This window comes from Falco naumanni, chromosome 4 (assembly GCF_017639655.2).
Source record: "Falco naumanni isolate bFalNau1 chromosome 4, bFalNau1.pat, whole genome shotgun sequence".
NCBI lineage: Eukaryota > Metazoa > Chordata > Aves > Falconiformes > Falconidae > Falco > Falco naumanni.
In genome coordinates, this window is record NC_054057.1 from 74,911,389 (window position 1) to 74,935,961 (window position 24,573).

At 39.4% G+C, this 24,573-nt stretch overlaps 1 protein-coding gene across 5 annotated transcripts in view; it reads right to left on the minus strand.

The window, feature by feature from the left end:
• Positions 1–24,573, minus strand: part of CLUAP1 (clusterin associated protein 1) — a 68,616-nt gene that overhangs the window by 38,710 nt on the left and 5,333 nt on the right. For 4 of the 5 annotated variants that reach the window (XM_040592613.1, XM_040592612.1, XM_040592610.1 and 1 more), the window contains exons 4-8: positions 23,391–23,570; positions 22,178–22,273; positions 8,040–8,123; positions 5,855–5,988; positions 4,570–4,711 (exon numbers count right to left, since the gene is read on the minus strand). In XM_040592613.1, coding sequence (XP_040448547.1) covers positions 4,570–4,711; positions 5,855–5,988; positions 8,040–8,123; positions 22,178–22,273; positions 23,391–23,570 — 636 coding nt within the window. The remainder of the gene's footprint in view (positions 1–4,569; positions 4,712–5,854; positions 5,989–8,039; positions 8,124–22,177; positions 22,274–23,390; positions 23,571–24,573) is intronic. The other variant, XM_040592614.1, reaches the window with a different exon arrangement.

The window sequence follows — 24,573 nt, forward strand, 5'->3', positions numbered from 1 at the left end:
AACAAAGAATAAGCATATTGTGTCTAGAGAAAAGGCAAATGCTAAAGTATATTGCCAAGTTACTCTGGCATTACACAAGCCAGTTTCAAAACCACCTTTTTGAACTGCATTAGCCTGTGTTGTCCTTTAAGAGAGGCATTCATGTATAGTCTATAGAAAATTTCAACCCCCAAATCTGAAAAACCCTAAAACTGATTTTTAGGGCATCCAAAGTTCTAATAGCTTTCATGTCTAAACATGAGAAACAATTCCATCTTAAAAACAGGATAAAAATTAATGAAGCCTGAATATTTTTACAAAGTAGAGAAATGAGGACAAATCTTTAAGGAGACATGGCACATAAATCCCTGCTTCTGCACAGAAATGCAAGAAGATGGATTAAGTCCACGAGCAGCACAAGAGAACAGAAACAGAATAAACGAAGTGGCTGAAAATGAGAAAAGGCTAAGGAAACTGCAAAGACAAAAGGCCCTTGTTTAAATTCCTCAGATCCGATAATAAGTAGCGCATGACAGTTTGTCAGTAAGTGTGAGAAACTCACTCAAAGGAGGAGTCATGTGAGGACTTCTGACATCTCCACAAATGAGAGTTGATAACAGAAAAATGATTTCGTATTTTTCATACATTTCAAAGGGCTCCCACATCAAACAGGCAGGTGCTTTGCAGGTGGTAATTTCATCATCAATTAACTGTTTAGTTCTTGCAATTCATTCAGTTCAGACTCAAAACCAAGCCTTTAAGTTTGTTTTAACAGAGAGAGAGAGATTTCTCAGCCCAGCACCTGGCAGGAGACTCCTGCCAATTGCTCACCAACCACTGCTCCATATTATTACGGACACAGAGAGGAAAAGGGAACAGCAAGCTCAAAACAACAGGAGCTACAGTTGCATGGAGAGGAGCGCCCTGTGCACCTACCACATGAAAGAACAAACCAAAAAAATCCACACAAACCACCAGCACTGCAGTCTGGAGAGGCTGGAGTGCTTCAGCTGCTCAATGTTACTTAATTAAAACCGTGTGCTTGGGTACAATCTTTAAATCACTTTTCTAATTAGGAAACGCACTCTGGTCCAGGTCATTAGCTGTGCAACGTCAGCAGGGTACCGAAACAGCTCTAAGTCTAACTGCACTAGAGATTAGTCTTGTTATTCAGCAACATTCTCTCAATCAGAACAAAAATTCCTCCTAAAAACATGCACCTAGTCAAGAAAAGGGGTCTGGAAATCAGTCCTCAGTACTGAACAGCACACGGAGGACTGGGTTAATCTAATTACATTCCTGTTGCTTTTCTCTGACAAGCTACTTAACAAAGTACACACCAATGATAAAAGAATTGACTCTCACTTCTACTACAGAAGATAATTAAGATTTGTTTGGTGGAACAAAAAACAAATCAAGGTTGGAAAAAATCAACATCATTTTCAGTGTTTTTTGGCAGAGTGTGTTTTGGAGAGAGTATGTATTAAAATGGATTAAATGTAATTACCCTTGTTACTTTTTCCACGGTTGATTTTGAAAAAGACACAAGATGATAAACTTTAGGACAACATGCAGCATCATTTTGGAGCAGACTGCTTTTTTTTTTTTTTTTTTCCCAAGCTTGTAATAAACGACCCACAGTTTTGCTTCACCAACAAGTAGCCAAAGTCGATGAAGTATCACCTGAAAAGCAGATCAAGACTGACAGAAGTGCAAGAAATACTCTGGTGTTCCAGGTTGGCAAGAGACTAATCTGAAATGGATTAAACAGTGTGCCATCTTTTAAAAATAGAAAATAAAATAATTGCCTCACTGGTTTGGAAATAGGACTTGCGCCAAGGCAAGTCTCTTGGCTCAGTTGGGACCCACATTCATCTTCTTTCACTTACCAAGTCCTGGAGCCTTATTTTGAGCACTGACATCTCATAATTACTTCAAATAATATTTTGGACTCCGTCACTCCTGAAAATCTGGCTTAAGAGACACATACACACGAAGCCTCTTCTGCTACCAAAGCAACAGCTTCTACAACAAAGCAGTCACAGCTACTTGAGCCACTGTATTGCTGCCCACAAAGAGATGGTTAGAGTCTCAACCTTTAAATATTTGAAGTATTTTTAGATACTTAAATTTTTTGTTCTTGATCCCCATGCTCCTCTCTCCAGTTCTGAACAGCAACTGTAAAATGTATTTCCGTACCACCCCCCACCCTCCCCTTTTTAGTTTTGGTCTTCCCTAACTAACACTCTTCAGTGAAAAGATTAACCGACTAATATATAGGAAGTGAAATGAAATGATCTCGGGGTACTTTCAAGGTTAAGCTCAAGTTATAGAACCAGACTTGACAGGTAAGCTTCATGCTGGTTTAAGCTAACACGAAGTATTTAACAGAAACAGGATTCAGCAAGTAACTGGATCACTTGAGGCCATAGTTAAGAGACACTGAAGCACAGACCACCAGACATGGCAAGAATGCATTGCAAATGCAGACGACCTGATGACAATTTGCTTTTAGCATAAGGTGCAACTTAAAAATGTTGCCAGTTCTGATGACTGCTAATACAGACTGCATACAACAAGTGACAGAAGGGTGCAGAGAAAAAACACATCTTTTTGTCATAAGCTTTAGTACTCTTTAATTCTGTACAATGCTGAAGCACTGTTACATGATTATCCTAGTAAATGAAAAGCCAAACCATATGGGTAGATTTCCAGGTGTCTCAGATAAAGAAGGAGACAAAGGAAAATAAAAAGTGTTCTCCACATTCTAAGCACAGCCACAGCCCTGAATTGCACAGGTTTTTTCTTTGTCTTATTATCTTTTAACAAAAATCCCCTGAACGAGCTGTACACCAACTCATTACTAACTTCCGTGCATGAATTTATAAACAGTTTCAGGTAGCTCTGTTCAAAACATTTCTACTTTTGGTATTAAGTCTCTATGGCATTTCAACAGAAGGGAAAAAAAAATCAGATTGTAGGCTTCATTTCAAGATTATGATTTAATTGAGGACATTTTAATTTTTTTTTGGCCAGAGATGTGGGGAAGAACTAGAACATTATAAAACAAGACACATGAAAATACCAAGCTGGCTACAGATTAGAAATACGTGGAATAACGTCCAGAAAGACAGTGCTTATAAAAAGGGAGGTTAATGGGCAATTGGTTCACAATGATTAACAAGTTGTCAAAATCCCATGTTATCTTTTTAAAAGACAGGTTATTTTATCCCTCAAGCAAATAATGCAACAAAATATTTGAGGCTTCTCAAAAGAACACAGCATGTCTTCTCCTACATCCAAAAGGTGACGGAAATTACCATATTTTCTCCAGACTGCAGAACAGCCTGAAGCCTGGTTATGAAGGCACCTCTACATTGTACTGCGCGGCTTAGACATGCAGGAACAGAGTGTGGGCAATCATGAAAGGATTCTTCTCTAGAACAACAAGGCTTTCCAAGAAGATATCTCACAGATGCAAGAGAGACAGCTAATAGGAGAAGGGGGACTATAAAGTTACTGAGCCTTATTTGCAGCTGAAGCACAGGTCACAAAATTTTACTATAACTAAACACAGGTATGAGTACTTTAAAGGAGAAGACTGAAAAACTTGGGGGCAAATGACTTTTTTTTCACATCAGTAGACATAGAGACACGGCAAAAGCAAAACAGGCAGTCATAGCTAGACAGAAGGAACATCATGCACAGCTCTCCCACATTTCTGCCAGGAACAAGAGTAAGTTGTGTTGACAAAATAAAACATGATCTGCATATGAAAGATAGGACAATCCAGAAAGAGGAAGCATTGGTTAACTGAAGGTATAGCACACCCACCAGTATTAAGGTCCAAGGGGAGATCATTCACTGAAACATGTTTTCAGCGAAGAACAGAAGATACACTGGGTAATGACTGTGAGAAGGACGAAAAGCCAAACAAGTAAAACATGAAGCTACAGGAAGCTGAATGAGACGTTGGCTGAAAGCGCTGTAGTCCAATAAACACAAAAAAGAAAAGCATGGAGCAAGACAAGATAGAGATGCAGATTATCCAGCAGGATACAAAATACAGAACTACATTGAGCCGATACAATTCAGCAAGTCAACAGAAATAAGAATTTACATCAAACAAAGCTGAAGTCTATGTGAGAGAGGATTCCAGTATATCAGACCTTTCCACTGACACTCTTTGCTGTTTTCATTGAAGAGGACTACTACGAGGAAATTGAAGAGCCTTGTGCTGAGGCACCCTTACACAGTTGTTGGCAGATGATAACAATAAGGAAGATTAGAAATGTTGAAAGCATTCTTCATGAACAAAAAACCTCAACGGAAAATGAGTCGGGGGAGTCAGAGACTGGAAAGTGGCATCGCTACACTGGTTTAACTTCACTAACTCAAAAAATAAAGCTGTTTTATGCTCGTCCAAGAGCAGTCACACTTACTGAATTGTCAGTAGACTGCCTGTCACTCAGAGCTGACTCTACAATGTGTAATGTGATGCTTTGGCAAAAAGCTATTAAAACATTTTCTGTTGTAAGGCCGAGAACTACAAGATATACAGTCTTGCTGAGCATTTCTAAGCTGTCTTACCTCAAACATCTCTTGCTCTGTCCGTCGATGATCATCCAGGAGCTGCTCCATGTAGGTCAGATTACGGAATTTTTCTAGGTAACTACTGTATTGTTTCTGCAGTTGCTCCTCAATCTTCTCATACTCATCCATAAAAGCAGGACTGGAGAGAACAAGCACAAACTAATCAGCAAAATACTGACCTGTATATGCAGAATTCTGAAAGAAGCATTTTTGGTTTTGCAGCTTCCTTTTCACATCTACTAAACCAATCTAAAAGGACCTTTTGTTTTAAGGTTCCACACTACTTCAGAGACTAAAAGCATAAGACACAAAAACTCATTAAACCATCCTGCAAAAATTACATATAGCAAAGGAAAGGTTATTGTGTACCCACTACCGTTTCCTTTCAAACAGGCAGAAAGGCAACATTTTGGTCCCTTTAGAAGCAAATCTAACTTAATTATCCTGCTGTTCCACGAGTTAAAAAACCTAGCTTGTAGCATGGCTGGAGACTTATTTGCTACAAAACTGCTGAGACTAGACACCAGTAAGGGCCGATGTCCCGATACAACAGAGCTAACCGTTGCACCCCAAAGAACACTGCTGCTGTCAATGATTCACGCCTACCCAGTGCACTTCCTCCAAAGTGTTACTGATCAAAATGCATACATGAATCAATGTCATCCCTTCCACGACTCATTTTTTGAATTATTTCCTTTTTTTTTTTTTTTCTTTTCCCCCATATTAGGTCAAAAATAGAGCATGATCTTGTAGATTGTATAAACCTGAAGTTTAATTAAGGGCAAGAAATCAACCCAAACTGTGAACCTGGAGATCTTGATTTTACAGTGGGCTGTATCACTGCCTAGAGGAACTGATCCTAAAAAAAGATGCATAGTGATGCATAATGAACTTTTTCTGTTGGTGGCTAAGAACGCTAGAAGCCTCTGGGATCCGAGGGAATGTTTGTACCAGTTGCTGCTTTCAGGAGAACTACCTGACACAATCTATGTTTAATGACAAAGGAAAAGACATACTACCTGACCATTTTGTACAGCAACTCCAACAAATAATATTCTGGCCATTTTTAACAGTCTGAAATTCTGATTTATAATACATGAAAAATCAACAGTCACAATCCAGACTGGGTATTTCCAGAGAAAAGAATCTCTCTTTTCCACAGGCCATCATCTCAGCCTCATTACAGGCTCCCTCCTCGCTGCTCTAAGCATTAACAATGCACAGTTCCACCATTTATGCTAACACTCATTTATGCAGTAGATAATCAGTTCATAATCTTTACCGAACACTTTGTAGAGTCTGTAGCCTCTTCTGGCTTCTTTCCAGTTCCAATTTTCGTTTTTCAATCTTGGCTTCCAAATTGGCTTCATCCAAAGCCACATTACTCAACATGTCTTTAGTCTTCTGGACTTGTTCCTAAAGGAGAAGGATGGTGAACCATGGCTTGCATTGAAATAATTAGAATTATCTTTCAGATGCTGAACATTGTTCCATATAATCTCGCATCTCATGTTATCAAACAACATTACAACCATGAGCTAAAACGTAAAATGGCTAGGCAATGAAAATTAAAAAGTTCTTTGTGGTGAGGATAGTGAACTAACTGGGTATTTACAAATTTAAAATACCTGATTTTTTTCCAGACATTCTTAAAGAAGAAAGAAGAAAACCCACAGCTCGCCCTGAGCATTAACATTATTTTTCCTTCCCACTGGAAAAAAGCAGTAAAAGATAGGAAGAAGCGTCCCCCAAAATATCTAACAGGATACATAAGGACATGTCCTGACATGTAAGTATCTGGATAAACTCAGATGAGAAATGCAATTATTTTTGGTACTATTTTAGGGAATTGTAGTTTCCATCTTTTTCTTTTTTCCTCTTTAAGATAATGGTCTGTTTTATAAAGAACTTACTCTATCCAAATATCTTCATCCTTTTCTAAGTCTTGCTTTATGCATCTTTTCAAAATCTGGGAAGCATCCTGAACATTAGAATATGTGCCACAGGAACCAGAAGGGAAAAGTGCGAATATTCCAGTTTATTAAAATGAGCTGAGTACATTCAGTGTGCTCATGCTCAGGGAACTGTGAGTGCCTTTTGAGTGAGAGAGGGCTTCACATTTGCTGAAATTCCAGCAGTAACTGTCAGGTGCTGTTCAGCTATAATAGGTCATTTCATTAACTGGTCCAGAACTAAACCAGCTGAGGTGCATTACTGCTGTTTCCCAAGAAGCCAATTGCTCTACTATGCTGCTGTTAGTTTATTAGCTCTACTGCACAGAATAACAATGCATATTAACCACATTTAGAATTCATATAGACTGTGAGTAGAGCAGAAACATAAGGAAAGATCGCTTGGAGTATTTATTGATTATGCATTGGCTGTTTAAACCTGGAACTCCACTCCTTGTAATTATACAATTGGACTGGATACAGTCTGCATTTAAATAACTCACAGCAATCACTAGGATTTAATTAACCACCATACTTGCACAGTGGCTGTGAGTGCAGCAAATGCTTCAGAAATACAGGAACCCAAGCACTGGAGCAAGGACAGTGTTGTGGAGACTGGGACAGACAAAAGGTCTGCCAAAACCAGACTAACAACGATGCACTGGCATGGCACCAATTAGCACAGAACCAGCTCTTCTCACTCCCTGGGCAGCCCAGCTATCCTGCTTCCCAAGCCCAACTTCACAACTCCAGAGGTACCAGCACATCCTGAGTTACCAAGTACACCCCTTGCAGCCTTGACTGCAAAGTTTACGTGGCTTAGACAATGTAGATGGGATGGAGATTTCTGTGCTGCTTTAGGCAATTTTTATCCCTCCTGTAGAGCTTCTGGGGTTACCACTGAGCTCCTAACAAAGGCAGGGAATATCACTAAAATGCGTTTTCTCCCAAGAGAGAGGCCAAGTGCAGTTCTTTGATGCACCTACTGGAGGAATGTTTCTGCACACTGAACCAATGCAGTTACACAGTGCAACAATGACAGCAGAGTGGTCTTAATATGTTCTCCTCGGTGCTGCTGCTAGCATAGTTTACCCTTTCTGCTGCAGGCTGTGATTTCTGACTGCCAGCTCACCATCATCAATGTGCCAACACCTCATTCACTCTGTCAGGAAAACCAGCAGTTTCAATTAAAATGCTTGTTCACTTTGAACACAGCAGATTTCCCAAATAAACCATAAGGATCATCAGTGACCGTATTCATTACCATGACACAAGGAGTCATCACAGCCTGACCTCTGCCTGGATGAACTTCTGTTCAACATTTGATGTTACCTGAAGACCAACATCTGCATTAGCCATTAAAGTTCAACATTAGCCATTAACTAACCACGTGCAGCAGTGGTCCACCAGCTGAAGGTGATGGGTGCTTTGGCACTCTTAACTCTAGCCTGCTGATAAAAGAGCTATGTTATTCTTGCAGGAGAGGAATGATATAATAAATACCATTTTGCTTACCAGAACACAGTCAATGGCAATTTTCATCATCTTCTCAGCCTCATTTATCTCCAAAGGTCTGGCAATAGATTCTGTTCTTGCTTCCTATGAAATAAAAATATACCAGTACATTTAAACACTATACAAAGGAACTGATATATGCAGAACTGAGGGTGGTCAAGCAATAATGACATGATCATCTGCATAATTAATGGAATAGGATTTAGTGTTTGTTCACCAAGGCTCAGATGATTTAAAGAACAGGAGATGATGAAAAAGTCAGTTAAGTGAGGCTAAAGATTAACACTGAGGAATTAAGGCATCTTTTCAAAACAAGGTAAGTGCTATTGTCTGAACTGCAAGTATTCTTGAATGCAGATCTTTGGAAACTGCACTGGTTATTACATGTTGAGCAAGGTATGCAACATAGCACAGAAGATTTCATCACCTTTACACCACGACCCGTGAAAACAATAGTGTAGGTAGATGAGCATGGTGTCACAAAAATTATGGAGTAACAAGCACTATGAACCCATCTAACTCTGCCAGGCAGCTGCAACAGGCAGCAAGTGCCTCCTAAACCCATATGAAAATCAGATGATGCAGATGTATGGACTTCTCTGATTTTGATAAATAAGTGGTTCAGAAAAACAAACCCAAGTGATCCTTGTTTATATCCCAAAGGATGAAAAAACCTCTTCCACTCTCAGCAGTTTTGGGGATGGGCTTATCGGTATTTAGTGTGCACCTGTCTGTATGATGTCTTACAACACTGACCTGGTCATTAAATGAAAACACTGCATTACTTGTTTGCTACTGGGAGGAGAGGAGGGAGATTTTTGCAGCTAAATGTCCTTAAAATCATCTTATGTTGGCAAACCATTTGGTAACAGGTGGATAAAGATGGAAATAGCATCTCTCTAGAGAACATCTGACTAAGAATCTAAAAATTCTTTAAACACATTGCAACAAGCTGTACCCAGCCTACTACAAGATGAATTCTGGAAGCAGATACAATCACTTTGTTAAGCTACCATGCCAGACACTCCAGATTGCCTAAGTAAGTACCAGCACAGGCAGCCTAGCTCCCTCCCTACCAAATGAAGTTCAGGGAGTTGCATGGTGAACCCAGCCAGGGAGCTCATCCTGCCAAGAAATGATTTTTGTGCTGAGCTTATTCCTCCACTGGATCAGTCCTCTGAATAAGCCTGCCACATGCTGCAAGAAGGCTTTTTTTCCTGGCACAAGAAAAGAAATAGAAGAAATATTATGTTGGGGAGAGTGACAGGAGTTACATCTGTTGGTGGCAGTGACAGCTTACACTGCCTAAAGTGCTTGTGAACACTCCCTGTCCACACCGAAATACAAGCTCCAAGCAACAGAAAGTTAATTTCAGTGAAAATAAGGTACAAAGGGTCTGCACAATACATATTCCTGAATAACTGTACAGGTAGACACTCCTGGAAGAAGACCAAACAAGAATAATGTAGCTCAGTAGCAATTCTGAGAACATCATGCATTTAACCAGCTCACCAAAATGCCTATTTATTTGTGAGGACTTTGCTTGAACTGAAATGGCAGCTAGGATCAGCCTGGTGAAGACACTGCCCTGCCAACTGTACTCAGTTCTTCTGACAGAAACATCTCTGCTACAGAACTAACATATTTAAAAAAAAAAAAAAAGTTGATCATTCAGCAGGGTGGAGGAAATTATTTTCCTTCCCACTTTCTAAAGAGATAAAAGAAATAGCAAGGACCTTAGTTTTTAATTATAAACAACTCCCTTACCAATTTCCTTTCAGTAGTCAAGTAAAACACCCACAGAACACGCACAAGTCACTGCAGTGTGTATCAGGTCAGGGTAACTGATGGGGTTTAGATACACGGCTGAGGATCTACCCTTTTAAGTTGGAAAAATTGACACAAGTTTAATGTCTTTTCTTCTTCACCTTCCCTCTACTACCCATGGAATTTTCATGTACAAAACACAGTCTTCATGCAAGAATCCACATAATTTTCTACAAGGTTCAGTCCTACATTAACACCTGCTTAGAAGAATTTGTCAGGCCAATGAAGAGTAGTGTAAAGACAGAAACTTGTATTTTCAGACTGTGGAATCAGGGTTAAACTGGAAAAGAAGAAGGTCAGGGCAATTAAACTCCTCCCACCCCAACAGATGGGCAGGATGATCCAAGTGGACCATTATAGCTTCTGTACATACATGGCTCTCCCCTCTAAGACCCTGCATTTGTACATACATTTTTCACTTCACCATTACAAACAGTGCCATTAACCTAATTTTGACACTTTAGAGTTGTAAATTTAAGTGAAAAAATATAGTAAATATAATGGAAAAAACAGTAATATATAATGGAAATACAATGGAAAAATAAATATATTTTGAGACTATCGAGAGCTGTACACAAATTTTTTAATTGATGTTTGTAACAGCTTCCCTGGGTACCCATCACTGGGCCATTTCTTGTTATCCTATGAAAACTTCCAAAGAGAAAACTTTTATTTTTAATACCTCTTTTCAGGAAGGACCCTGCAACTGGCCATACAGAAGAGGATGAAAAGGCAGGCAGCTCACATTAATATGCTGGGATAAAAATAAACACCGCACAAAGATTACAGAGACATTAGGAAAAGCATCTACTTTAAAATACCAAAGTTGGTAAATTTAAATGTTTTTAAGCCATTAGAAAATTAAAGAAATTAATTTAACACAACCACTTTGACTATCTCTGACTCCCTGCATAAGCAAGTACAGCACATTTTCCTTCCAGCCCAACTCACCCTTACTGGTATTTCTTACCGAATATAAAATATGCAGTAACATGACAACTGAGATTTTTAAAGCCTGGCTTTACACAAAGGCTCATCTGTTTGTGCCTCAGTCTGTGGCTACAAATAGGCTGTATACTTGAAAGCAAAATCAATTTTCTAAATTTCTCCACATACCAGATATTACATTTCCACTGGCTATACTCACAATTCCTTGTACTCAAAAAGTGTGCAAACAGAACTGAGCTGAAAAACATGGCCTCATTCATTTTCTTTTAAAGTGATGTACTCTTTGCAATTAGGTGTACTAATCAGAATATACATTCTAATACTCAAGAGATTTCCTTTAAATTAACCATTTAAAATAGAGTTCTCAGGAGAGATTAAAAATATAGAAAAAATTATCAAGGCAAGAGGAAGTGAGAAGCAGAACAATTTAGGGCTATGCCTGGTAATTACAACTTGAGAAAACAAACATACCCAAAAACATAGAGGTATTCATGAACAAGCTGATTGTTTACCATTTACAAGTGCTTCCTGTTCAAAGTGTCCAAGAGCTCCCTGGCTATAGTTTTACATAATAAATACTAATTAAAAATCAGGGAAGCCAAGTGTAAAATTATTTCTGATGAACTAAATCTGACAATTATTAAAGAAAACACACAAAGACACACAAGAGACACCATTTGCTGGCATTATTTATCCTGGTTTGACTCATATTTGGTGCTGCATGGAAGGACTGAGACTTTAATTCTTCAAGTTTTGAATCTCAATTTGGCTAAAGCCAATTGGAAGTACTAATAAATTAGTTGGCTGGTTTACACTTGAAAACTTCATTTTCTTTGGAAATGAGAATTTCATTAAAGTAAGAAATATTTCTAATCACAGGCTAGCTGACTGCCCAATCAAGCAGAACAGAGCACAGCCTGACAAGACATTCCCCACAGGACAATGGAAAGTTAGTACTGAAGCCAGCTTTGCCCAAATCGCACATTTTGGCATAAAAGGTGAAGATAAATTTCCTTAGAGCAAAACTATACTGCAGTCATTTCAGGAAATAACACTGATCTTTAAAGCCTTCAAAACTCCATCTGCCTAAAGAATTTACTTGTCTCAAATCCGCATCCTCACTGAGCAATGGTCCCCTGGGTCAAACACCAGCGAGGGAGAAGGCCACTGCAGATCTTCAGAGCAGTTCTGTCCACAGGACTCAGATCAGCAGCCAGCCTTCTGGAAAAGGTACTGAGCTGCAGTTCTGGCTGTCTGCTGCAGCAACCAGCTTTTGGTGGAGAAGTCAGCCTGACACAGGACTGTGAGTTACCATCACTCTCAACGCTCAGGTTAGTGTCACACTACAGCTTCTTTCTGCCGAAAGATAACAAAGCAACTGGTTCATCTAACCAGGAGTTACCTCGCTCAGCAAAAAAGCATCCTGTAGGATACAAATACAGAGGTAGTAACTTTATGAAACCTTCTTGCAGCTTCACTGTCAAACATCTAGATAAATATAAAAACGCTGTTGGAAATATAAAATGCAGAAAAGCAGCACAGGATTTGCCTTTCCTGTCACTAAAGACCTGTTCCACAAAGCTCTGCAGCCTTAAGTTTTCTGGATGTGGAAACAAGTGGATCTCTCTGCCCTTCCAGGATCATTAGGGAATACCTATCTTTCATTGAAAGTATAGTACCTTTTAGGGTATGTACACAAATCTCTGAAATACATGGTAACATGCAAATGACTCCGCTGCCTGAACAGATGTGTCTACCGTCGTCTTCCAGGTAGACCCTAAGTCCGTATTATATTTGCCATCTCTCTTCAAATGTCTTGGACACCCTCAGACATCTGAGGTGAGACTAGACGCCTATATTGCACCTGTATTGCAGATTTAAAAAGCACAGTATGGGTCTGCCATCTTCCTGAATAATAGAAAAAAAAAAAAGGCAACTTACCACCAATGACAAAAAAAACCCAAACCAAAAACAGGGACAAAAGCTCCTGAAAGTTTGATTTCAGCCCACTTGCATGTCAAATATAAGACAAGAAATATTCTATACTAACAATTAAAATTGTTGAGAAGCTAAGACAAAACTCTCCAAAAGCATCAGGAATTAGCAGTAAACACTACAGAGGGAACTGGTATGTTGTCAAGTGTTATATGGGCTCCACAGACCAAGTACTGGCAGAGGGTCAAGATAGAGCTCCTAGGATCTTCTGACCTTAGCAGAAACTGGTGACAGCGAACAGCACTTTGTAAGTACATTGCACCCTTCCATCATGTGCAAGGTGTTACAGTCTGATTCAGAATCCTGATATGAAGGATAACATGGTGAGTCCATTCTGAAATCTAGAAGCACCTTCATGGACTCGGTCGCAGCTTGGCTCATTTAGCTCAAAAGTCAGATCTAGAATGGGAAATAGCTGTACTGCCACTTGGCCTTCTACTGAAACCTGAAGAGCGTCTCTAAAAGTCAGCTGACTGTCAAGGTAGCAGCAGCAATGCCAGCACTTGTCTATATGTGGAGGTTCCTGCACAGTGAATAAAGGTGCAAATTTTGAGTGCACTTGCTACTTTGTCTTGTTGACAAAACATGTTAATGTGCAACAGGTAATCCATTCAGCTTCACAGAAAACCACAGAATGAGTTGAGCCGGAAGGGACCTCTAAAGGCCATCTAGTCCAACCTCCCAGCCATGAGCAAGGACATCTTCAACTAGATCAGGTTCCTCAGAGCCCTGTCCAGCCTGACCCGGAATGTTTCCGGTGATGGGGCATCTACCACCTCCCTGGGCAGCCTGTGCCAGTGTTTCGTCACCCTCATCACAAAAAATTTCTTCCTTATATCTCATCTGGAACTCCATTACAACCCTGTTGATACTCCCGTCTCCCTGGGTGCTGCAGTATTAATATGGAACACTGAAGCCACCCTAAATTCACACACTCCCGTGCTGCTCAGTAATGTCACCACGCAGAAAGCCAAATGCACTTACTAGCCATAAAAAGCAGGGGCAGAAGGATGCTACTACTATCTCTGCAGATGTGCCCCACCACTGCCCTCACTGAGAATTTCCCCCCAGGAGCTTTATACTCGGTTGACAATGAAGATCCACTATTACAAAAACCATCCTGCAAATATGCCCAGTGAAGCATTTTCAACTGGTAATGGTTTTCCATCACTACACATCAAAAACTGATAAAACACCTTCCTGCATACTTGGTGTATGGATAAATTGATGCACACATCCTCTGAACTGCAGTAAGGACCCAAGGCAAGTAATTAAGCATGACCAGTGCACAAGTCAGTCACAATAAATGTGGCATAATATACATATATGCTGATGTGCTCAAGGTCTAGCAGAGGTTTCTAAACATCTTTTTTTATCATATATATATATATATATATATATATTTGTGATAAGGACAGAAAATAAAGCTTTTTTTCTAACACACCGGTCTTGCACCAAACCTTTTTTGACCACAGGTTAAATCCTTCCTCATTCCTCAGAAGTGTGTAAGCCTGATACACGCAAGTTACCCCCTCACTGCTACTGTTGCCTTCAGTCTTAGTCCGGAAAGCATTACATCCCCTACTCCCTGCAAATAAGGGTTTTGCAACTACTGCTGTCTATGCAGGCAATCAAGCTTTCCTTTTGAAAAGTTTATTATTCAGGGAATTTACTAACACACACTGTGATCACATTTGGCCAATATAGGGAATGGATCATTAGGGACCATTATATATGAACAGGAAGGTACAGGAGGGACATTAAAAATAATCCAGACCTTCTGAAGTAATCTTATACTTCCTAACAGCCTATCTTCCTCCTCAAGAGATTAAAGGTCAAGATAATTGAGAATTTTGCTGCTTCCAGGCTATGCTGTTTTCTTGTATGCTTGTCTCAGCAGTCCACAAAGGGAATCCACAGAGACATTTCTCAACTCAGCAATGCAGAGCCCTCAATCAAACAGTATCCGACCCCCCCTGGCTATCCCAATGCACAAAAAGCATACCATTCTGAGATCTTAGAAGAGCTGAGATGAAGAACTAACTGGAAAGCACAATTTTTCTCCAGACCAAAAAGAATCAGAAGGCCTGCCTAGCCAAATAAGAAGTAATCTGAACATATGCTTTGTGACAGAAGAAACCCCTTACAAATGTTGGCATACAGACTGCTGAGGCAAGAAAAATGGAACTTTAAACCTTTCTGACAGGCACAAAGTTAGGCTGCTCTGTTCCCTCCCCACACACACCCCTCCAGGTCCACCTGTCTTCTGGTTTAAGAGCCGATTCCACCGAATTACCCTCAGCTCACAAACCCCAGCAGTGCTTTCTACATCCTTACTAAATCTTTAAAACTACATCTCCCTACATCCTTAAAAACTTCACCTCTAATTTACTTTATGTAAGGTTTCATGACACGCTGCATTGGTAAAGCTTGGATTAGTCCACAGGACTACAGGGTGTCACTTAATGGATCTTTAATCAGGAAGTAGCTTGTGATGTCTCTGGCAAGAGTCTGGCAAGATCACAAGGAACATAGCTCCTCCAGCAGAGCAAAAGCTAGGTTTGTGAGTGAATTTCCTAATATAAACAAATAGAAATGTCCTTGGATAGCACTGACAGGTGGATTTCTTTTTTAAAGGGAAAAAGACCAGGGTCATCAAAAAGGCAAGACACCCAGTCGGGCAAAAATCTTTTCAGTTTCTCCTTTTTATCTGCGTTCTTCTCTAACAAAATTAGCAATTGAATGCCCTTTCCTTATAGATAACATATAAGAAAACTTCAGGAAGGGTTATGATTTTCTTAGGGAAAAAAAGCAACAAAAAGGAGTACGTCTTCCAGCAGCACCTTTCAGACCTCAAAGATACATGAAGATGTCATGCAAAGTTGCAGCAAAGGTAGGAGCAGGCATTGTGTATGCAGCAATACCACCTACCCAAATAAGTGAATTAAAAGCTTAAACTACATCGAGCCTTTGACTTCAGTAAACATTGCCATACAACTCGGGTTTCCATTCTCAGCAAAGCTTAACCAGCAGTAAGTGGAGTGGCTGTTGTATTCTAGCAACAGAAGTACCGGGGGGCTCTCTTTGGGCAGGAACAAAGGCATTTTAAATAGTTAAAAACAGCTACAATCATTGTCCTTATGTTTAAGCCCATTTTCCTCTTATGTAATTAAAACTTTGACATGGCTGTATTCTGTGTCTCACGAAGGAAGGTTGGGAATAATGAACAAGCAAAACCTCACCAGATATTCAGAAGACAGCGCTTCTGATTCTGCCCAGTTAAGCGGAACTTGGTGCAGTCACAGGTTTTGACAAATGCTGTGACATACAAAAGATGGTTCAAATGCGATTTTCTTCGCTGCCAAACTAGAATGGTTCTTCAAAACAGTCTAGAACTGAGCTACAAGAATTCAGATCTTCCAACGAGCTGACAAAATTATCAATGCACTGACATAACTGGTCCACAAACTGCAAGGAGAAACGTGCCATCAATTTATAGCTGATGCTATGCCTTCAAGCCAAATACTCCCAGGAAGTTCATTACAAAATCATTTCTTACATAAAACACACCCACAAATACTATATCCGCGCAGCACACAACCACAGTTATGATTGAAGCAATCTAACACACAGGACGGTATTGATCCAACTATATCTTACAGATGCAAGGATTAATTTTGGCTTCCCACTTTGCAATAAACGCTTTTCCTTAAACCTGATAGGTTAGGTTTTGGTTAGAAGCAGGTCAGTTAAAAAAAAATATTGAAGCAAACTAGGTAATTCTCCAGAGTTCTGGCAATTTCAAGTTACTTATTTCCACTAGAAATTGTAAGTGGCAACTGTGTAACCAAAGCACAGGAAATGAGAGAAATTAGTTTATCAGCCTCCCCCAGGCAGTATCTCACGCCCAGAACTAACATTTGGCAGATAGAAAATGTTTCCAACACTACAAATAAAATATTTTTTGTAGTTAACTTTCAAAGAGTACTGAACAATGCAGCTGTCACTCAAATCAGATCTGCCTCTCTACAGAAAGAGTAGGTGGCAAGCCACACCACCGTGAGCCGGGGGAGGCAAGGAGGAAGGGTTCTTTAATCAAAAAGCTGCCAATAAAGAGATCCAAGTTAAATGTCCTTAGTGGCAACTCTTTTTGTTGTAACTAATAGTGTCTCAGTTCCACAGCTGGATCTAAATGCCTTTGGCACTCCTAAGAGAAGTGTTTCACAAACTGAAGTCAGTGAAGAGATTCTTAATGACTTCCATCAATTTTGGAACAAGCTTATACTATGCGCATACATAACAATAACACTCACAGCAATACCCTGTACTTAGAAATTCATTCTCCATAGATTGGGAACACTTTATATGGCTGTTAAAAGCTTTAATCTACAAAATTACAGAAATTATTTACACAAGAGGATACATGGGGAATAAACAGTTTGTTCAAGGTCAGATGGAGTAAGCGCCAAGAGGAGCATTAGAAAACAGACCCACTGTGTTGCTCATCTTCAGCACAAGCTAAGGACATTTAAAAAAAGGTTATTTTCATCTTTCTTCAGTTTTACGTGGCTTAGAGCTTACTAAGAGGTAAAGAAAATGAAAACAACCTTTTCAGAAGGTCAGAAATCTTTATGCCTGCCACCAACACAGAGGAAGTTTTATTCTTGAATTTTTTGCTTCATTATCTTACTGTGTCTAATAATTTGGCAAGGCTAAGCAAGGCAGCTTCTTGACAGGCTCCTGCTAATGTGTCCACAGGACCTCTGGCAGATGCAAAGTGGCAGGCACTCAGAGCCAGTCAGCTTTGCTGAGGTGTTATAAATAGCCGTGGATTTTTCCTTTTGGATTTCGGATGGTCGATGTATGAGAACTCTGGAGCATCCTTCCTCAACTATCACAACTGGCCTTGACTGTCATTACTGCTTTATTTTGTGCTAAAGAATTATTTGGATTACCTCATCACCCCACCCTCCCCCCAAAGATTTATCTTGCCATTTCCCCCATGATCGCCAGCTGCTATAGGGTATAGAGGACTACTGACTTTCCTGACATCTTTTGGCCATTTACAAGACCGCAGCAGTTAGCTGTGTAGGTCTAGAGGCAGCCATGCGTGGAACCCAGAGTGAATGCATAGTAAAGTGGTGCTGCGTTTTGCCTGAGTACTGACATTAATTTTGTTGCTGCTTTTCTTGATTTTGGCCTTGACAGGCTTAATCACAGCACTGGTATTTTCAATTTCTACTTCTTTTAATCATCCTAAGTACTAGTATAGCATATGACGAGAGAGAAAGAAATCCAAACAAATTCTCCCATCCCACCTGAAATCCAAATCAACCTCCACCTTCGCCATAAAAAAAAAAAGTAGAAAACAGATTGATGAAAACCAGAACTCAAAGCGCCTAGTTACTCTTCCAAAACTAGCTGTAAACATTCTGAAAAGGAAGGCTACATCACAATGCAATGCAGAGAAAGTCCCCCTGGCAGTAAAGGAAACAATGAAGATGAAGACATATGTCTCCATGCACAGAATTTTCTTTTCATCTAGGGATCTCATGGTGTTGTAGCAAAATTCATTCATCAACTCCACTACACACTACAAATTTCAACTTAGCAATTTCTGTGCTCTAAGACTTGAACGAGTAATGGAAACTGTAAACTATTTCACAATATTTATTGTATTTATTTAGTAAGGGTTAAATGCATTTTAAAATAAAAATTCTGTGTGTCTACCATTTTGCTGCCACAGGACATCAATAACTTATGCTGTGCTCATCCACAGTTGGTCTACAAACAACAGAGCTTCAGTGTGTTGAAGAATTCAACATTTAGCTCCAAAGATCCTCTAACCAAGTAAGAGCTTTCATCCCTTTCCCCCTTAGTGCTGAATTGCTCCCCAGAGTTAACCGGGCCAAGCTCCCGTTGAACAGTTACCTGACAGTGCAGGTGACACAGCCACAGCACCACACATGCCTTGCCTGTACTTCTCCCCCTCCCCACCTGGTGCTCCACAACCCACTGCACAAGCTGGGATCCACTGGCAGCAGGATAGGAATCTCTTTACACATCTGCAGGGCTGGAACCAAATAGCTCCCCTTCACATTTAAGCTTCCTGCTGCTTTAGGATTGTTAATCAGGAAATGCCTTCCTTTTCTATTTACAATATAAAATGTGATTTCTTTTTTAAATCAAAAATGACAATTGTGATTTTCATCTGATAAAAGTATATCTTTTGGGTTGTCTTTTTTTTCCCAAAGTCTTAACTAACAGCATCATAGTCTGAATTCAGCAAATGAATGCCTGTAGGTTTTGTTTCTTGCTCTGTTCTTAAATTAAAGTTTTCTCTACATCATAAATTAACTTTGAAAGCAGTTTACATATACATAAGAACTATATATTCAGTCAGGAAATAATGTATTTGCAAAAGCATCAGAAAGGCACAGTACCACATTTCCAAGAAAGAAATACAGACTTAAACTCTTCCCAATAAATACACATGTACATTTACATCACTGTTTATTTACAATACATCTAACAGAACCAGTCCCTTAATAAACCCTTCTCTAGCTGAAATTTGTTTTCCATTCAGAAAGTAATTTATAAAAAAAAAGAAGTGTTCCATGACCTGGAGCAATACAATTTTTCTAATGTATTCTACACTTTTCTACACTGTTTCTATACAAATTACATGCAAAAAGAACTTCAATAAAGAAAGTAAGGGTTGTGACACAAATTAGAGTCAACATTTCTAAAAGAAGTAATGAGTTTTACTTCACCTTTTTCCCAATGATCTTTCCCAAAAAGCTGCTCAGACTAAGAGAACAGACCTAGTCAACCCATTAGTGCCAAACACTGGCATTTCTTTTACAATTACCAGAAAATGAAGCAGTCTTCACTCTGGATAGAAACAAGAATTATCATCAGGCTGTCTAAGTCTAGGTAGGAAGATCCTTCATTTAAATATATGGAAATGGCTGGATTAGAAAAAGAAAAAAAAAAGAAAAAAGGTTCAGGGAACATAAAACTACCATGTTTTCAAATTCATTAAAACAGTATCACAGCTGTGATTTATGCAACAGGTTTCAGGACATAAAATGTAATGAAAAAATAAACCATACTGCTCTCCTACCGCCCTTTAATAGCGCAATCCCTTTGCCAGTGCAATTTATTGTGTGCATTACTTAGCCATGCAATGTCAAAAGAGAGTAAGCAATGGAGATCAATGTCTTCACACTAAAAAAATAATAAAAATAACCTTAGATTAATGGCAACTCATTTGATATCTACAAAGCTCCAATTCCCCACACAAAGCCAGAATTAACTGCACTTCTACTTCTGCCCACCAGGAATCGGGTGGGAAGGGCAGGCAGAGGATGCCATCCCTATGACCTTCTGAGCACCTCACCAACTCTGTGAAGAATGCAGGGAAGATGTGGGAAATGAAGAAGGGCGATTCCTTACTGCCCTCAACACTGGCTACTTAGCAAGAACTGCAGCTCCACTGACTTCTGTGGGCATTACCAAACCTAAGAGCGATGGAAGAAAACAGCAGCATTTGGCTCTAATGAGCACGCTTCATACTTCAAGTGAAAGACAGAGTTGTGTGCTTATAATTAAAAAAGGAAAACTTCACAAATTCCACTGACCACCTGGTTACTGCAACCTCATGGATTTTAACCTGAAACCTATTTGCTTTGCTACAGGCTCAAGCCTCAAACTTGTCATGCGCTTATGTACTGAACTTGGCATTTAACACACAAGCCAAAAATGGGTTCTTTGGGTTTAACAAATCACTGAAGATGGCTGGAACCAGTCACAAATCATAAGGAACAGAGCATGAAAGTCTCTTCTGCTGCTCTCTGAGGGTTCTCACTGTGCTGTCATAGTGTCACCTTGTACTTTTAGGATATAAACTCAGAGCTAATGAGACTGAACCAAAGGTCACCTTTCCTAAGGCAGGATTTCTTAAAGACTACATGTTCCATCTGTCAAACCTTTTTGTAAAATATAAACTGTGTACCTATGTAGGATTAGTTAGTCCCATCTTGCGCACTCAGTCATTACGCCACGACAAACATGCTCACTACTGCATATAAGTACCATCCTTTTAGAAATTGCACCTTCAAATAGCCTTCCATTGAAGATATCTTAATGGACCCAATGAGAAGTGGCTGTACTGAAGCACTTACTCTTCTCTTGATGTTTCATTTCATGCTTTCAGCACACCGCACTTGCACTAGTCCCTCTTCTAGGGCCCAGTTCTAAAGTCAGTTGGTCTCCTAAAAGCTTTGATTTAAAGTCATTAAATGCCCAATTTCAAACCAATACTTTTTAAAAATGTTGGCTTATATTGACCTGTACTTGACTTTTTAAGTGGAGTTCTTAGGGATGCTGTACACAGGGAAAAGGGCTTTAATGCTCCGAAGCACGTATTAACACCTTGGGTAGCATTCATGTGAAAATTCTTTCAAAGCCAAGAAATTAAGCAAAGAATGCAATATAAGAAGTAACTGATTAACTGTTTTGTGACAACTGTGTATGTTGAATTAAACTGGCTTATCACTTCCCTCTCCCTTTTGAAATATTAATGCCTTTCACACTACTGCATACCACGCGGACTTACATATCAAGTAGAAAAGGCAATGTTCCCATAGATAGACTTCTCCGTATATCACCTACTCTTTGAAAGAATACTCCACCAAACAAGAATCGGGGAGCATTAATCGTCAAGGTACAGTCTATGGCTTTTACAGGATGCACCTCCAACAGCTCGGATACTGCAAATTTGAAGATCACCAAAACCAGCACTAGAACAGTCAAGGGTTTCCCTTCTTTACATGTCTGTTTTCAGAAAATTAATAACCTCCAGCATTGCAGATAAATGCATTTAAGAAAATAATTGGAAGACTTATTGGTAGTGTTTCAGGACACTCTCCTGACTTCATGCACCAGTTTGAATTTTACAACTAAGCTGAAGAATATGTACCCTGCAGACCTGCGAGCTCTTCAATTACTGTAACAGAAATAATGAGCCTTGCACTTGGAAAACTAACAGCATTAATAATTTATCTTTTAGGATGTATCTATCCCCACCACTAACAAGTATATACAAAGTTAGTATCTCCAAACGGTTCTACAGAGAGTATTGCAGTTTCCTGCTGAAGAGAAAATGCCGAACTCTTCTCTCAGGCTTACTGCAACCCAAGTATAAGTGGAAAGGAAATGCAAACTTTCAGACCCCTTCCTTCAAAGTCACAGAACACTCATTTTAGATGCAGCTGTTAAGACGAACTACTGATGCTTTCATTACCCTTTTCCTTTGCAGGACCCAGTGAAGACAAGTTCTCATACACTCTCCAGCATATACTTACCCTTAGTTCAACTTCTTTGCCAAGTAAGTCATACAGACTTGCTCCTTTGGAGGTGATTTCAGAAGCAAGCTGTCTAGCTGCCTTCAAGTCAGCAATCTGGAAACACAGCAACAGTGCTGAATAGCAAAAGAGAATCCCCAGTATCACAAAGAATCTGTCCATGACAGACTTTTTTCCATTTTAAGGTTAAAATTGGATAGAAGGTTGACACTGTGGCCGAAACTCTACTACAGTACTGAAGAAATTGTCCATTGGAATCAGAGTGAGCCTGTCTCTTGCCTTTAAAATGGTCTAGATGAGGCACCATTTAGAAATAGGCTTCTAGGTGAAACCCCAGCTACTTCAGGCCAAAAAACCCCACCAACCACCTCCTCAAAACTGTGACTCAGCCAGTTGTTGGTTCATGTGCTGCCCAAGGCAAAGGGAAGCATCATCTTTTTCATATGCTAAAGTATATATACCAAAAGGTACATGACTAGCACATTGCATAGGTAATTAATATTGAACACTTACAAGTGTTCTTTCATTATTTCTTCAGGTGCTTTCTTCAGAGAGACACACCAGACTTATACAGAGGAATAACCACCTGTGATTCTGCCTTTTTTTTTTTTGAGAATAGTAGTAGAATTATTGCCTAACAAGCAAGCATGACATAGTACAAGTATAAAAGCATCAAAGACTAAAAATATTAGAATATATAAGAGGTGCTAAAACTAACAAAAAGCAGTAAGAGGAATTCCTCTTATTTAGGAGAGTTTTGGGTTTTTTTTTTAATATGTAGGGATGGTACTTATTTTAAGGGCTTTAACAGCTTGATGTCTGTTTAGGGTAACACGATCCCTTTCCTTTAATGCAAATGGGCTGAAAACCAACTTTCAGTCAGTATTTCACAAACTCTTCCTGTTGCAACAGGGTTAATAGAAAGTAGTCTTTTATTCCAGCCTACTCCAATATTTCTAGGATTTCAACAGTCCAAACCACAGGTAATCAAATTTGTGCCACTGTTGCCTTGTATTATGCTTCTGGTTGAGAATTCACAGACATTAAAACAAATTGTAGCACATAACTTCAGCTATAGTAAGTATGAGTTAAAAACATACCCACTCCCCTGCAAGAATATTCTCTCTACTTAAGTTTCAGATAGAAAGAGGATATAGTTTTCGTAAGTTAAGACAAAACCCCTGCCCCAGACAAGAGCACAGGCTTTCCTTACTTTTGAGCCAAGATCAAACTTGAACTTGCTGCTGTCTTCCTCACTCACGTCTGCACGTTCCACACCCTTGGTATTCATAGCACCATAAAGCACAGAGGTGACCTTCAGCAGTTCCTTCACTGCATAGCCATCTGCCTGGTAAAGCCTCTTAGTGTTGAGCTTTATGTGAGCTTTGGTAGCCTTTGGGAAGAAAGGATGAATTCATCACGTCACAAAGAACAAAATCCTTATTTACCTCTTCACACTTCGCGCAAAAGCTCTTTTTGCGGGCACCATGCTTTGCTTTACAGAAATAGATCTTCCTGTTTGGAAATACAAGTTTGCCTCATCATATTACTCATGTTTCTAGAAGAAATTTTTCTGAAACGTGCACTTTCTGCATGTCAGAACATTTGCAGATAACTGTCAGAATGAAAATACTCAAACTATCCATTAATTCTTCCCTGCATGAAGATCAGCAAAACCCCTGTGCACCACTTAAATTCAAATTTAGTTTAAGTGGAATCTAAGTGCTGCCCAGGTCTTGTGATGATGCACTGCAGAGAGGTAAATTTCACCCTTAATGAGTTACAAGAATAAGATCAATTATCCCAATTTAACTGTCTTCTCTTCCAGCAGTACCTTCAGAATATTTTACTGTTTCTCTCAAATTTTTCCCTGCTATGATATAAGTGATTTTATTCCCTTGTCTTCCACCTCTGAAAAGTACAGACAGACCAGTAAGGAAGAACCTATTTAAAAATGTAATATTATCTTTTTATACTTCAAAATAATAACGGGGAAAAAAGAACATAATAGCAATAATACATCTGTCACAGAAAGAACACAAATGTTCTTGAAAATCCTGGCAAGATTATATTTTAAACGAATAGCCACAAGGAACCAAGACAAAACTTCAGGTAAAATTTTGAGGCAGTCTTCTTGTTGATGACTAAACAAGTAAGCAAACAAAAACTGATCCTCAGTTATGAATACAAAATTTAAGCATCCAAATGATAACGTCATCTTTTCATGATGAAACTTCTGCTAAAATGTCTATCCTTCGGGAATACTGTGGGGCAGAAAGAATCTATCCACGATTCACTTGTGGTATTGCACAACTTTGGTAATACAGTGTTACTGTTAAGCAATTCACTCCCCCTGAGGGCTCTGACAGTGCAAGACGTTCAATCTGGGGTAAAAC